The sequence below is a fragment of the Talpa occidentalis genome, unplaced genomic scaffold, assembly GCF_014898055.3.
Source record: "Talpa occidentalis isolate TD23 unplaced genomic scaffold, MPIMG_talOcc4v2.1 talOcc4.6, whole genome shotgun sequence".
NCBI lineage: Eukaryota > Metazoa > Chordata > Mammalia > Eulipotyphla > Talpidae > Talpa > Talpa occidentalis.
Window position 1 is genome coordinate 56,565,417 of NW_023604972.1, and position 12,007 is coordinate 56,577,423.

General features: G+C 32.9%; 1 protein-coding gene across 1 annotated transcript in view; it reads left to right on the forward strand.

Annotated features, from left to right (window-relative positions):
* The window catches only part of MMRN1 (multimerin 1), a 62,384-nt gene extending 50,894 nt beyond the window's left edge, over positions 1-11,490 (forward strand). The window contains exons 7-8 of the mRNA XM_054688186.1: positions 7,909-8,061; positions 9,616-11,490. Coding sequence (XP_054544161.1) covers positions 7,909-8,061; positions 9,616-10,037 — 575 coding nt within the window. The 3' untranslated portion in view covers positions 10,038-11,490. The remainder of the gene's footprint in view (positions 1-7,908; positions 8,062-9,615) is intronic.
* The last annotated feature ends 517 nt before the right edge of the window (positions 11,491-12,007 follow it).

Consider the following 12,007-nt stretch of genomic DNA (forward strand, 5'->3'; position numbering starts at 1 on the left):
AAGGACCATGAATTATTCAAAAGGTCCTCTTAGGACTGACACAGTAGAAGTACATAGTGCAGAGTAAGCAACCCTATTACTTCCTTTTAGTTCAATTGTCCATTAAGTTGTACTAATTAGGATTCTGGGCAGATAAGCTTTCTGGTTAAATCCTGGTTAAATTTGACTTGTGTCTAAACCATATTCCAGGAGACAACAAGGGGTTTTTATTTCATCTTTGAAGATTGTATTTGTAAAACAATTGGCAGATTTGTCCTTGTAGAGAGATTTTGGCTGCTTACCTTCCCAGATGCACTGCGTTCTGCCCCATTGTAATGTCAGCAGATGCACTCCTGCTTCTAACACCAACTTTGTAACCATCACCCTATTATTTACCAAATATAACCTAGCTTATTTTAAGATTTATTATGAAGATTTATTCTGAATTCTTATGATTTATTATTAAGATTTATTCTGAATTCTTCAGACCTACCACATAGAAAATCATTACAACAGTCCTGGAGTGAATAAATGAAGATATCAACTAGAAGATAAATTCAGGATAAAGTGGAATCTGGAAATAGTAGTTAAATGGGAGTGCATACTAGTAGAAAACAACAGCAAATTGAAAATACAAACACAATGAAGAATAACATTGCAGTTTAAAGAAAACATCAGTGAATGGGAAATTGATAATTCCAAAAAATGAAAAGAGTAGCACTAAGGTGAAATACATGTGTACTCGGGAAGGAAAGGTTAGCCTGTAATAGCACTTTAAAAAGCTCTGATTGCTATGGAAATATCCAATTACGTCTGAAACCAGAGAAAGTTTGTTTATAAAAGTTGGAAATTATTTGCACAGAGGTGATATTTGAGAATGTGGAAGTAAATTTGATAGCTAGAGAAATAAAAAAGAAAAATACAGAAGCATGAAGATGTCCTATAATTGAAGAAAACATGAAAGAGAATTATTGAAGAAAAAGAAGCTTATCAGAACCAGGAAAGGGCACATCTTGTGGAACTTAAAATTGTTAAGAAAGAACAAAAAGTAAGAAGACAAAAGGATGTAGAAGGAAGTTATGCAAACAAAATAACAGAAATGAAATTGTTGGGAAGGTGTCCAGGGAAAATAACTATTTTGGAATGCAGTGAAGATCCATCTCAGTGACTACTGACAAATATGATTGAAGAGTCAGTATGACCATTTGAATGTTCACCTTAAAAGGTGTAGTTAAACATCAGCTATGAGAAATCTATTGCATTTTAAAAAAAGAACATTTTTCTAGCTCCCAGAGTAACGTAATCATAATGGAAAATATGCAGTGCCCATAAAATGCAAAGAAGAATATAGAATGGCATACAGTAAGTCCTCAAATGATTTTGGTTTTATATTTTATCATAATTATAATTTATTACAAACATTTACAAAGTGATTGGTATTTATCCCCAATGATTTTTTTTCCTGTATTCTAATCTTATAGACAAGGCATAAGGTGCTCTATATATGTCAATATTTTTGAGTTTCAAAACAATTTCTGCAGATGGTATAATTATTATTTTCACTATAGGTGAGGATACTGTATCCAGAAAGATTAAGTAACAGGTACAAAGTCACAGAGGTAATTAGTTTTGGAGCTATGATGCAAACCTAAGCAATCTGTCTCCTCTCATGCTCAAAATGATATACTGTCTCTCAGTTCCATGAAAGACTCTGCTGATATTTTTAAATCTGTATTCTTTTTTGACTTTCAGAACATTTTCAGTTTTTCTCTATTATATATACTGTTGCACCAATAGAGAAGAGTTTGTGCACATCTTTAATTTTTTTCTTAAGATTACATCCAAGAAATAAAGCTGTGATTTCATTTTTAAAGTATTTGATAAGTATTGCCAAATTTTTATTCAAGGACAGCCAATTCATACCTCCAAAACAATGTATAAAAGTAAGTGCTATATGTGTGCATACACACATGCACTTTACATTTTCCCGAAATAATGTTTAGGTAAACATCTAAAAAATTAGTAATTCAAGATTTTGACAGGCAATCATGTTTATAATGTAGAGCATTGAGGTAATAATATATTTCACATCTATATCACATCTATATCCCATCTATATCACATCTTTAGTGGGTGGCAAACTGGTTTGAAAACCACTACAATAAGGTGGCAGAGTATGTATACATTGTGAAATATTACTCAGCTATCAAAAAGGTAAATTCATGCAATTTCAGCAGCATGGATAGAGCTGAAAGGGATAATGAGAAGAGAAATAAGTCAGAAGGATTGTGTCACTTATATATGGAATATAGGGAAATTAAAGTTAGGGTCAGATAATGACACCTTTGAAAACTAACCTTTGAAAGCTGACTATAGAACTGAAGCATCTAAAAGGCGCAGGAGGAGAGGGAGAGGTGAGAACAAGGATGAACAGAAGCACAATGGACTAAGGAGGTGACTAAGGGTGACTTGGTGGCAATACCTGATAGGGGAAGATACTATTCTTCCAAAATACCAACAGTAATGTAAGCCAATGTCAACTTAATTAAAAAAAAATCAATCAATATAATAAAATCACTACAATCATCTCAATATGACATTATGAGAAAGTCAAATAGGATATTTAATGGAGGTGAAATGGAAATAAATAAGCAGGGACCTATTTTATTTTGGGACACTGTATTTAGTAAAGGAGTAAAAGCTACAACACACAAAAGAAGTAAAAGAAAAAGCATGGATTATATTTTCAGCAATTTTGAAATCCTGGAGAGGATCTTGAGGGGCTTAAAACAGACGAATTTAGAATTTGCATTTAGTTAAATATGCTGTTTTGGGTGTACAGGCTTTAAAAAATGCATAGCTGTGTAATCACCATCACAATCATGATAGAGAATACTTTCTTTGCCCCCCAAAATTTCCTTGATACCTTTGTAGTCAAGCCCTACTTCCACTGCCAGTCACTGCAATAAGCAATACTTGTTTTTCTCCTGCAGTATTATCTTTTCCAGAATATCATATGAATAAGATTCTAGAGAATGTGAGACAGGAATCGAACCCACACTGCAGAGTCTGCGGACATCTTCACAGCACTGCGCTCAACCCTCTGTGCCACCGCGGAGGCCCAATATATGAGAATGCTAATTGTTCCGCAACTGTAGTAAAACTTAGCACTCTCATTTGCTTATTTTACCATTTTAATAGGTGTATAGTTCTGTCTAATTGTGATTTGATTTTGCATTTTCCTAGTGATGAATGATGTTGAACATACTTTAATATATATGCCACTTTTTAAGTTAGCCTACCATAAACATTAGGGTGAAAACATTGCAGATAGCATTGGAATCAAGATAAAAGATAAAGTTCTAACGTTTTATTGAGTATATTGCCTAGTGTGGAGTTATGTGGTGAATTCAGTTAATGTTTTACTCGATGCGTTACAAAACTGTACTAGAAACAATGACAGCTGCCTTGACTGATCAGTTGGAAACTCTATTTTACCCCAAGCAAGGATCAGTGTTATTTATCTTCTACAAACATCCTGTTTCAGTGAAAAATTTTTAAAGTATTAGCTCAATTCTAGTGTAGATGTAAGAATAAAATTTAAAAAATCAACTTAAAATAAAAGTAGTAATATGCACAAGTTAGAGAAATATTTTATGTTTTAAAAAGTAAAAGAATGAAATAAAATATATCAATACTGTATGTTTTTATTTTATTCATCAAATACCTGTTGAGTAAATTTGGAGTGAGCTCTGAGGACAACTGAGTGGACAAAATGGCAAACTCAGCATTGTCCCTCTTTTCATGGATCTCATACATTAAGCAAGTAATTATAATGAAGAATGGCAAATGTTAGCAAAAGCAGAGTACTTTGAAAATGCATGGAGCTCTCCAATCAGTTCAAATTTAACATGAACATTTATGAAATATGGAAGTAGGACTAATAGAAAGTGTAACATGAGCATACATCAGGGTCCAGAAAGCAAAGACCAGAACAAATTGAGACTTATGGAACATTCCATAACAATGACAAAGGACTTTTAGTCATGTTCAGAGAAGGGAAATGGATATTGAAAGATTAGTTATGCTATTTGCACAAGGTAGTAGAATGTTGAGTTGGCAGAACTGTTCAGCTAATTCCACTGATCTCCATCAAAGAAAATAAATGGACTGGAAAGAGTTTAAGAGATTATTAAAACTCAAGGTAGGAGAGATGCTGCAGAAATTTTGCTAGAAATGATTCCATATCTCTACAAAAGCATGCCAATGATATCATACAGTGAAACTATACCTGATCTTTAAAAACCTAAAGAGATAGAATATTAGATCTTTAAAAACATAAAGAATGTCACCATTTATTCAATTTTTCTACTAGCTTGTTTATTCAACTTTTAAAAGCATTTCAACTTTTTATTTCAGCCACTGTGGTAGTCAATAGTGACACAGTTTGAGAAATAAAGTGCCTCACACAAACTCACGCTGCAGATGGAAGTAAGACAGTATGTATAGTATTACTGTATACTATCACAAGTTTGACAAAATCAAACTTCAGAACATCAGACAATAATTTAGGGAATCAATGAAATGAATTTTATTCACAGGAATGAGGGAAGATGTAAGAAAAACGATGCTTTGCTAGAGTCTGATTTATGTGTTGATTCAACAGCAAATTGACTGTTTATCACAATAGGCAAGGAAGCAGGAACTTTTAAAGGTACCTAACCATTTTTTAATTATTTTGATAATAATACAGAAAGTCTGATTCAGATGTACAAAAGTAGATATGTAGTTGGTTGTAAAACAAAATACAAATAGTTTTGGTTGACAAATAAGTGTCAACCTGTCTTTAGTTATTTGTTATGAGATTCTGTACTTTACATTGCATCCACTAAGTATTTTTATCACTGATTTGGATGAACACATAAAACATAAATTTGGAAAGCTGGAAGAGGTGATTAAAATGTTGCATACAGAATTAAAACAAAAGAACAATTTCTATGGACAGAGATAAGTAAAATAAAATAAATTTATTCATATTAATTATGAATTCTTGTTAAATTAAATAAATAGGGGATTTTCAAGAAGTTCACTGACATCAGAGCATAGAAAACCTGTTATGATACAATATGATACAGATGCCAAACACACACACACACACACACACACACACAATGCACCTAAAACTCATACAGCATTAAATTAAATGAAATGTCTTTTCAGAAGGGTAACTGGCAATTGTTATGGTAGCCTGCTATAATTAGACTCAGTTCACAATTTGTTGAACTCTGGGAGCCATGGGTGTAGTTTGTATATTGTAATACAGATTACTTTGGTAGGGATCTGGGGACCGGAGAGATCTAAAATTTCAAGGAAGACAAAGAAAGGAACTTGAAACACAAGCAGCAGAAGCACTTGCAGGCCAGTGCAGGCCAGTGCAAGGCTCCCTGGGCAGCAGCCATCATGAGAGGTGTCCTAGAAGACAAGCCATGTGCAGTCTCAGCAATTTTGAGTGTAGCAGTGAAAGGAGGAAATGCAGGTCCTTAATTAGACTTAAGTGGACCTCTTCTCCCAATGAATGACCCACATAGAATAAAGGCAAATATAAGGAATAATGGCAAAATGACACCCACTGAAATGACACAAAAAGGAGAGTAAGGCAAGACACCATTGTTGCAATAATAGAGCAGAAGGAGGAGAAAAACAGAATGCACATCCTGGACAGTTAAATAGAATGCAAATATGGTACTGGTCTTGTAAAATCAGAGTAGAAATAATAGTATTGCAGAGGAATTAATATCTAGTTATTCTGAAATTTTCCTCAGAGAACAGGTTTCATCCTTGTTTCACTGGCTCCAGATCAGAGAAACATTTTCCCATACGGGGAAATAAGAGTGTTAGAGTTGATCAGATTACATAAATAGCGCAATGTTGCCCAGCTCCACTGCAGTTATTCATTCCTAGTGAAGCACATTAATTAACACCGCCTTGTGAGTTGATCGCTGTACTAGATTCAGGAAACGTGAAAACAGATGAAGCCAATGCGGTGACATAAAGAATACACAATTTTATGAGTAATAGAGACTCATTGAAGCATTAAAATTAGCAAGTAATGGACTATATTTCATAATGATCACTAATAGTGGAAAGTTTTACTAACCTTTTTATTTGATTGAGAAATGATGTTAAAGAAATGTGGGCCGGTTTGAACCATTTTTTAAAGGATATGACATACATGTGACATTTTTCATAGATATCTTCATGAGGATAATAGTTTATAGGATATAGGATATTTCAGAGAATGTGTAAATGAATCAAATCAGTCTCTTATTGTGCAATATATTTTCTAGCAAAAAATATTTAATGATATTAAGTCATTGATATGCAGTTCGGTCATATTTTATGTGAACTTGAATAATCTAAGATAAGATATATGTAATAATTTACACATTTTACTTCTTGAGAAAAATTGTAAACAAATTGTGTAAATTGTATAAATCTGAATTTTATAATCATGGTTTGAAATGACTGAATTGCAAACAGTTTGAGACATTGCCACAAGATGGCGCCATAGTGGTAACTGTGACCAGTAATGTATTATCATTTTCTCTGCATTTACATAATCATGTGCTATGTGTATTACCATACTCACAATCTGATTCTTTCTAAATAAATTAAATTGTTCCATAACTGACATATGAACTGAACTTGTCTTTAGTAAATCAAATGTGTTGGGGATCTATCTCATCCTATAACTGCTGTCTAATATTCCTTAGAAGGAACATACTATATAAATCACTTAACAAGTCCTGCATCAGCGGTCACTTTGATGTCTTAGACTTTTTCACTAATGAAAATGATGTCATAAAGCATTCTTAGTTATGTACATGGGCATGTTTGTCTGGAGTACATACTCTATCAGGAGAAATTTCTGGCTTGAAGGAAATGTAACTTTTCAGTTCAATTATTCTCTAAAAAATTCTAACAATTTAATCCCTAATCAACAATGCATAAAATACTCTTTCCTCCCATTATGCCATGGCTGAATGTTTTCTACCTTTTTAGATGTTGCCACATGATTTAAAAATGTAATTTATTGGGGGTAATTTATTACTCCCTAATTAGTAATGAGGTTGAATGTGCTTTAAATATTTTAGTGAGCTTTTCTGGGTTTTGTTCCGTTATTTTCCCTTTTCTTTTCACTTTTTAAAGGGAATTGCTGCTTTTCTTTTGCACTTAAAGCTTTTAACTTTTTTGCTCATTGTTTCTATTTATTTAAAAATCTTATCTCTTAAACTGTTACTCATCGTTGAACTTTGATAATGACGAACTTCTTTGCAGATGACTTTTAATTCTTAGATGGCTAAATATGAGGATTTTTTTCTGTGTTGTGGTTTCTGGTTTTGCTTTTGCTTGGCTTTGAATGAACTTTCCAAAATTTTAAGACTCTATAAAGAAATGATTTGATTGTAATGCTTTTATGTTTACTACATTTTTATACAAGTATGATTCATGTTTTTATGGATATCCAGTTATCTTAGCACCATGTATTGAGTGGACATTTTTCTTCACCAATAATTTCATGTACCAAATCTTTATCATGTACCAATTCCAAATCTATTTGGTTCTCTGGCTAGATATCCTATTCTACACTTGACAAAAATCTTAATATTTTATTACAAATAAATGCAATAGATCCCAAGTGATGATTCACTTTGAAGAAGCAAGAAAGGGAATTCAGAGAATAAGTAAGATTTGTTTTACATGAGATTTGTTTTGCATGTTTCGTTGTTTATACTGGTGGACAACATGAACCATGGGGGTCATGTCTGTTATTTCTAATTCAGTATTTTTCCCATTCAAATGCAAACTGATTTCAGATCGATAGGAAAATAGCTGACTTCATTCTTTCTTTTCTTGGTGCTTTTTCAGTAACGAAGGAATATTCAGACTGTAGTAAGTCCCCGTGCCAAAATGGGGGCACATGTATAAGTGGAAGAACCAACTTTATCTGTGCTTGCAGACATCCTTTCACTGGTGACAACTGTACTGTCAAGCTTGTGGAAGAAAATGCTTTAGCTCCAGGTAAGCAGTGCATGCATCCTTGAATTTGTTCAATGTCATAAATGAACCTTTTTTTTTGAGAACAGAATAGGTGGATTATTGAAATACCCTGCTAAGAGAAGCAGCGGGTAAGATAGGAGTGGTCTGCTGCTCCTAAAGAAACATTTAAAAAATGTTTACAAATATGTATTTAAATTTGATTAATCAGGACTTGCTGGAGAACAAATTCATTTTACTCATGAAATTTATGGAACACATACAGTATTTACAAATGAAAATTTTTTATCAAGTAAATTCATATTGGTACACACTTCTGGAAAATCTCCCTGTTGGTGAAATAGAGGTAGTTTAATGAAAATGTTCTATTCTCTCCAGTTTTTCATGCACCTTAAAAGAAAACACAGATGTGTATATCTTACTATATAAACTCTCTCTCCTCAAACAAATTATTGAAGAAACACCTTTGATACATGTCAAGTAAGGTCATTTAAAGGAAGCTTTAATAAGTGCTTAACAGTATATTTTCCCTGAAACTAATATTGCCATTTGACTGGTGAGGACTGTTAGAATATGCTCACAAGTATTGAGCAGAACAAAATGCCTTTTGCAGATGCCACTTACTTTCATAAGTATTGGTTGCTGTAGATTCATTTCTGATTTTTATAAAGGATGATGTATACAGCATTTAAAATGCATTCTTAAAATACCAGATGGTCTCACTCATAGCAGGAATTTAGAAAACCTAATTAAGGGACAAGGAAAAAAACTAATTAATACAAAGTAAAAATCAAAATCAACAAGCAACTATAAACCAGAGACACACTACGGGGGCAGGGAGAGGGGAGAGGAAGGATTAGGGTCAAAATAAAAGGGGGTGCAATTGTATGGGGAATATAACCAAAATGAAAATGCATACATTGTGCAAAAATGAAAAATGATATAAGAATTATATAAAATAAAATATTAAAAATATTTTAATGTAGCCAATAAATTTCAATTGAAGCTTTTCTTAATATACTTCATATTAAAGCGTAAAATTTTTAGTCTATTTTTAAATATCATCCTGCTTAAATACATTTGGCATTAATTACACAGAAAATTGCTTTTGTCTAATTCTCTATGGTGCCTGTGACTTTATTTGGTTTCTCTTTTTGCCTCTTTTGACAAGGTGCTGGAAAAATTGTCTCTACATCATGTCCGTTTCAATTCTTGTGAGGGTCTTTAAAACAGCTGGCATACCCTAATAATCACAGAGTGCTTTGAGCTCTTCTACCTCCAGAGAGATCATAGCAACATGCAAATTAATCTTTGAGGCAAAGCTAAGAGGGGGGTATCAAATGTTATTTTCACTATCTTCTAATCTCAATAGAGAAACTGAGGCTCAGAGAGGCTAAGCCATTTAGGGTAACTCAGTCAATAGAAGAGGCAGGCATCAAAATTCTGAGCTCTTTTTCATCCAATGAGTGACCTTTTTACTTCTGCTAATCCTTTTTATATCTGAGATAAACTAATAAAGGCAAGAGAAAGAACAAAAGAAAAACATAAAAGCTCTCTCTGTATTTTTCCCTCCAACAGATTTCTCCAAAGGATCTTACCGGTATGCACCAATGGTGGCATTTTTTGCATCTCATACCTATGGAATGACTACACCTGGTCCTATCCTATTTAATAACTTGGATGTCAATTATGGAGCTTCATATACTCCAAGAACTGGGAAATTCAAGGTTCCTTATCTTGGGGTTTATGTTTTTAAGTATACCATTGAGTCATTTAGTGCTCATATCTCTGGATTTTTAGTGGTTGATGGAGTAGACAAGCTTGCATTTGAGTCTGAAAATATTAACAGTGAAATACACTGTGATAGGGTTTTGACTGGTGATGCCTTGTTAGAATTAAATTACGGGCAGGAAGTGTGGCTGCGACTTGTAAAAGGAAAAATTCCAGCCAAATTTCCTCCTGCTACTACATTTAGTGGTTACTTGTTATACCGAACATAAATTAGTATAAAAGGCAGACTATCACCTTTATTAAGAAGTAACCAGTGTTTTTATTTGTCTTTTCATGCACATATGCTCTGTTTTTGTTTTATTCTATAGGAGATGAAAGCTAACTTCTGTTTTAATCTGTCTAAGCCTATGAGTTTATTCACCTACTTAAGAATTATTTGAATATCTATTGAATAATCTGTATTTGAAGGAGTTATTGCTCCTTAACAGAATAGTGGCACAGAAAGCAAAGTGCACATGTTAGCATAACTCTTCCTTTTTTTGTTTGTTTTTCATGTTAAGTCATTTCAATGTAAAGTAATACTATAAAATGATGATTATTCATTATTGTCAATCTCAGTAATTCCAATAAAACACTTAACTTTTGTTATTTCCTGTGACAACACATAACTCTTTTCTTTAATTCACAAATTCAAGTAAGTTACTCTAAGACTGACAGGTGCTTTTGAAAACTGATTTTTACTATTTACTGTTAAGTTGAACAATTTTAGATATTAAAATTTTCATTCATATCCCAAATTATGAAAGTTGAATTTGATATTGAAATATTTGTAACTCATTCACTTCCTGTAGTTGCAAAATAAAGAAACTATTGACAAATATTTGAATATTGATATCCAAGTCTTAGGATATATAAGTGGATCATTTACTTGTATCTACTATACATTATCTAGAAGGGAAAAATACAAACAAATGAGTACTCTTTTGCAGCAACCTTTCAGTCCTGCCCATATTGTAAAGAGATTGTTTCATAATGGTCTATCACGATATTATGGTTTATGGAATATACACTCTGCTTGGTTCTCTTCTAAGCAACTTACATGTAATATCTCTTTGATTCCTTACAAAATGTTTTATAAGAATAATGTTATTATCATTTTTTATAGTTGCAGTAACTGAGACACAGAAAGATTAATGAACAGATTAAGCTCCATACTGAGTAAAGGCTGAAGCAGACTATTTTTTAAAGATTTATTTATTTATGTATACAAGAGCAGGGTGTAGAACAGAGGTGAGAGTTGTGGGGTGGGGGTGAGCAGATTCACCAGAGACTGACTAGGGAGCAGATTACTGAAATACACTGCTGAGGGGAGCAGCAGGCAAGACAGAAGAAGTCTGCCAGGTCATGTGGGTCTCTCCCTGGCCAGGGATCTAACTCATGCTACTGTGGCTACAGATAACTTCATAGTTCTGGGACTGAACCCCTTGTGCCACCAGAGAGACCTATGAAGCAAAATTTAGACAGTTTCCCCCACACCCATATCCATTCTTTCTCTGTATTGTCTCCTACAGATGTAGGTCATTTAGACCATTTCCAATGTGTTATTGTTACATTATTTTCACAGTGAACAATATTTCATAGTGAACCCTTAAACAGCATCTCTTTATATGTATGACAGAAGTATTTCTGAACAGATTTCCATAAATAAAGTAATAAAGTAATAATGAAAAAAAAAACATTGGCATGGCAAGAATTGTTAATGAATGGATTAATTTATTATATACTTACTATAATCCTATGAATTACCATTGACACTATAAACAACATATTATATATTATCATCCTCTCTCCACTGATGAGAAACAGAGACACTAGAAGGTAAGTTCCCCAATATTACAGAATATTATAGAAAATTTGTGGAACAGAGAATAATTGTATTTTATATTTTGATAAATTTGTCCTTGAAAAGATTTGTGCCAATCCATAGCCCCATTTTTTCATGTAAAAGGGCAAATCCCACGGATATTCTTATCCAAACTTAATTTTGAAAATATTGCAAATCTTGAAGGTGAAAAAGTAGAAACTTGAAAAATTTCAAATATAATAAAACTTGAAAGGAGATGCCCAGACAAAGCCTCTTAAATGAATGTTTGCAGTGACTTTATTTGTAATAGCCAAAATGACAAAAATGTCACATATCCAGTGACAGAAGAATAGTTAAGCAAACTCTAGTACATCC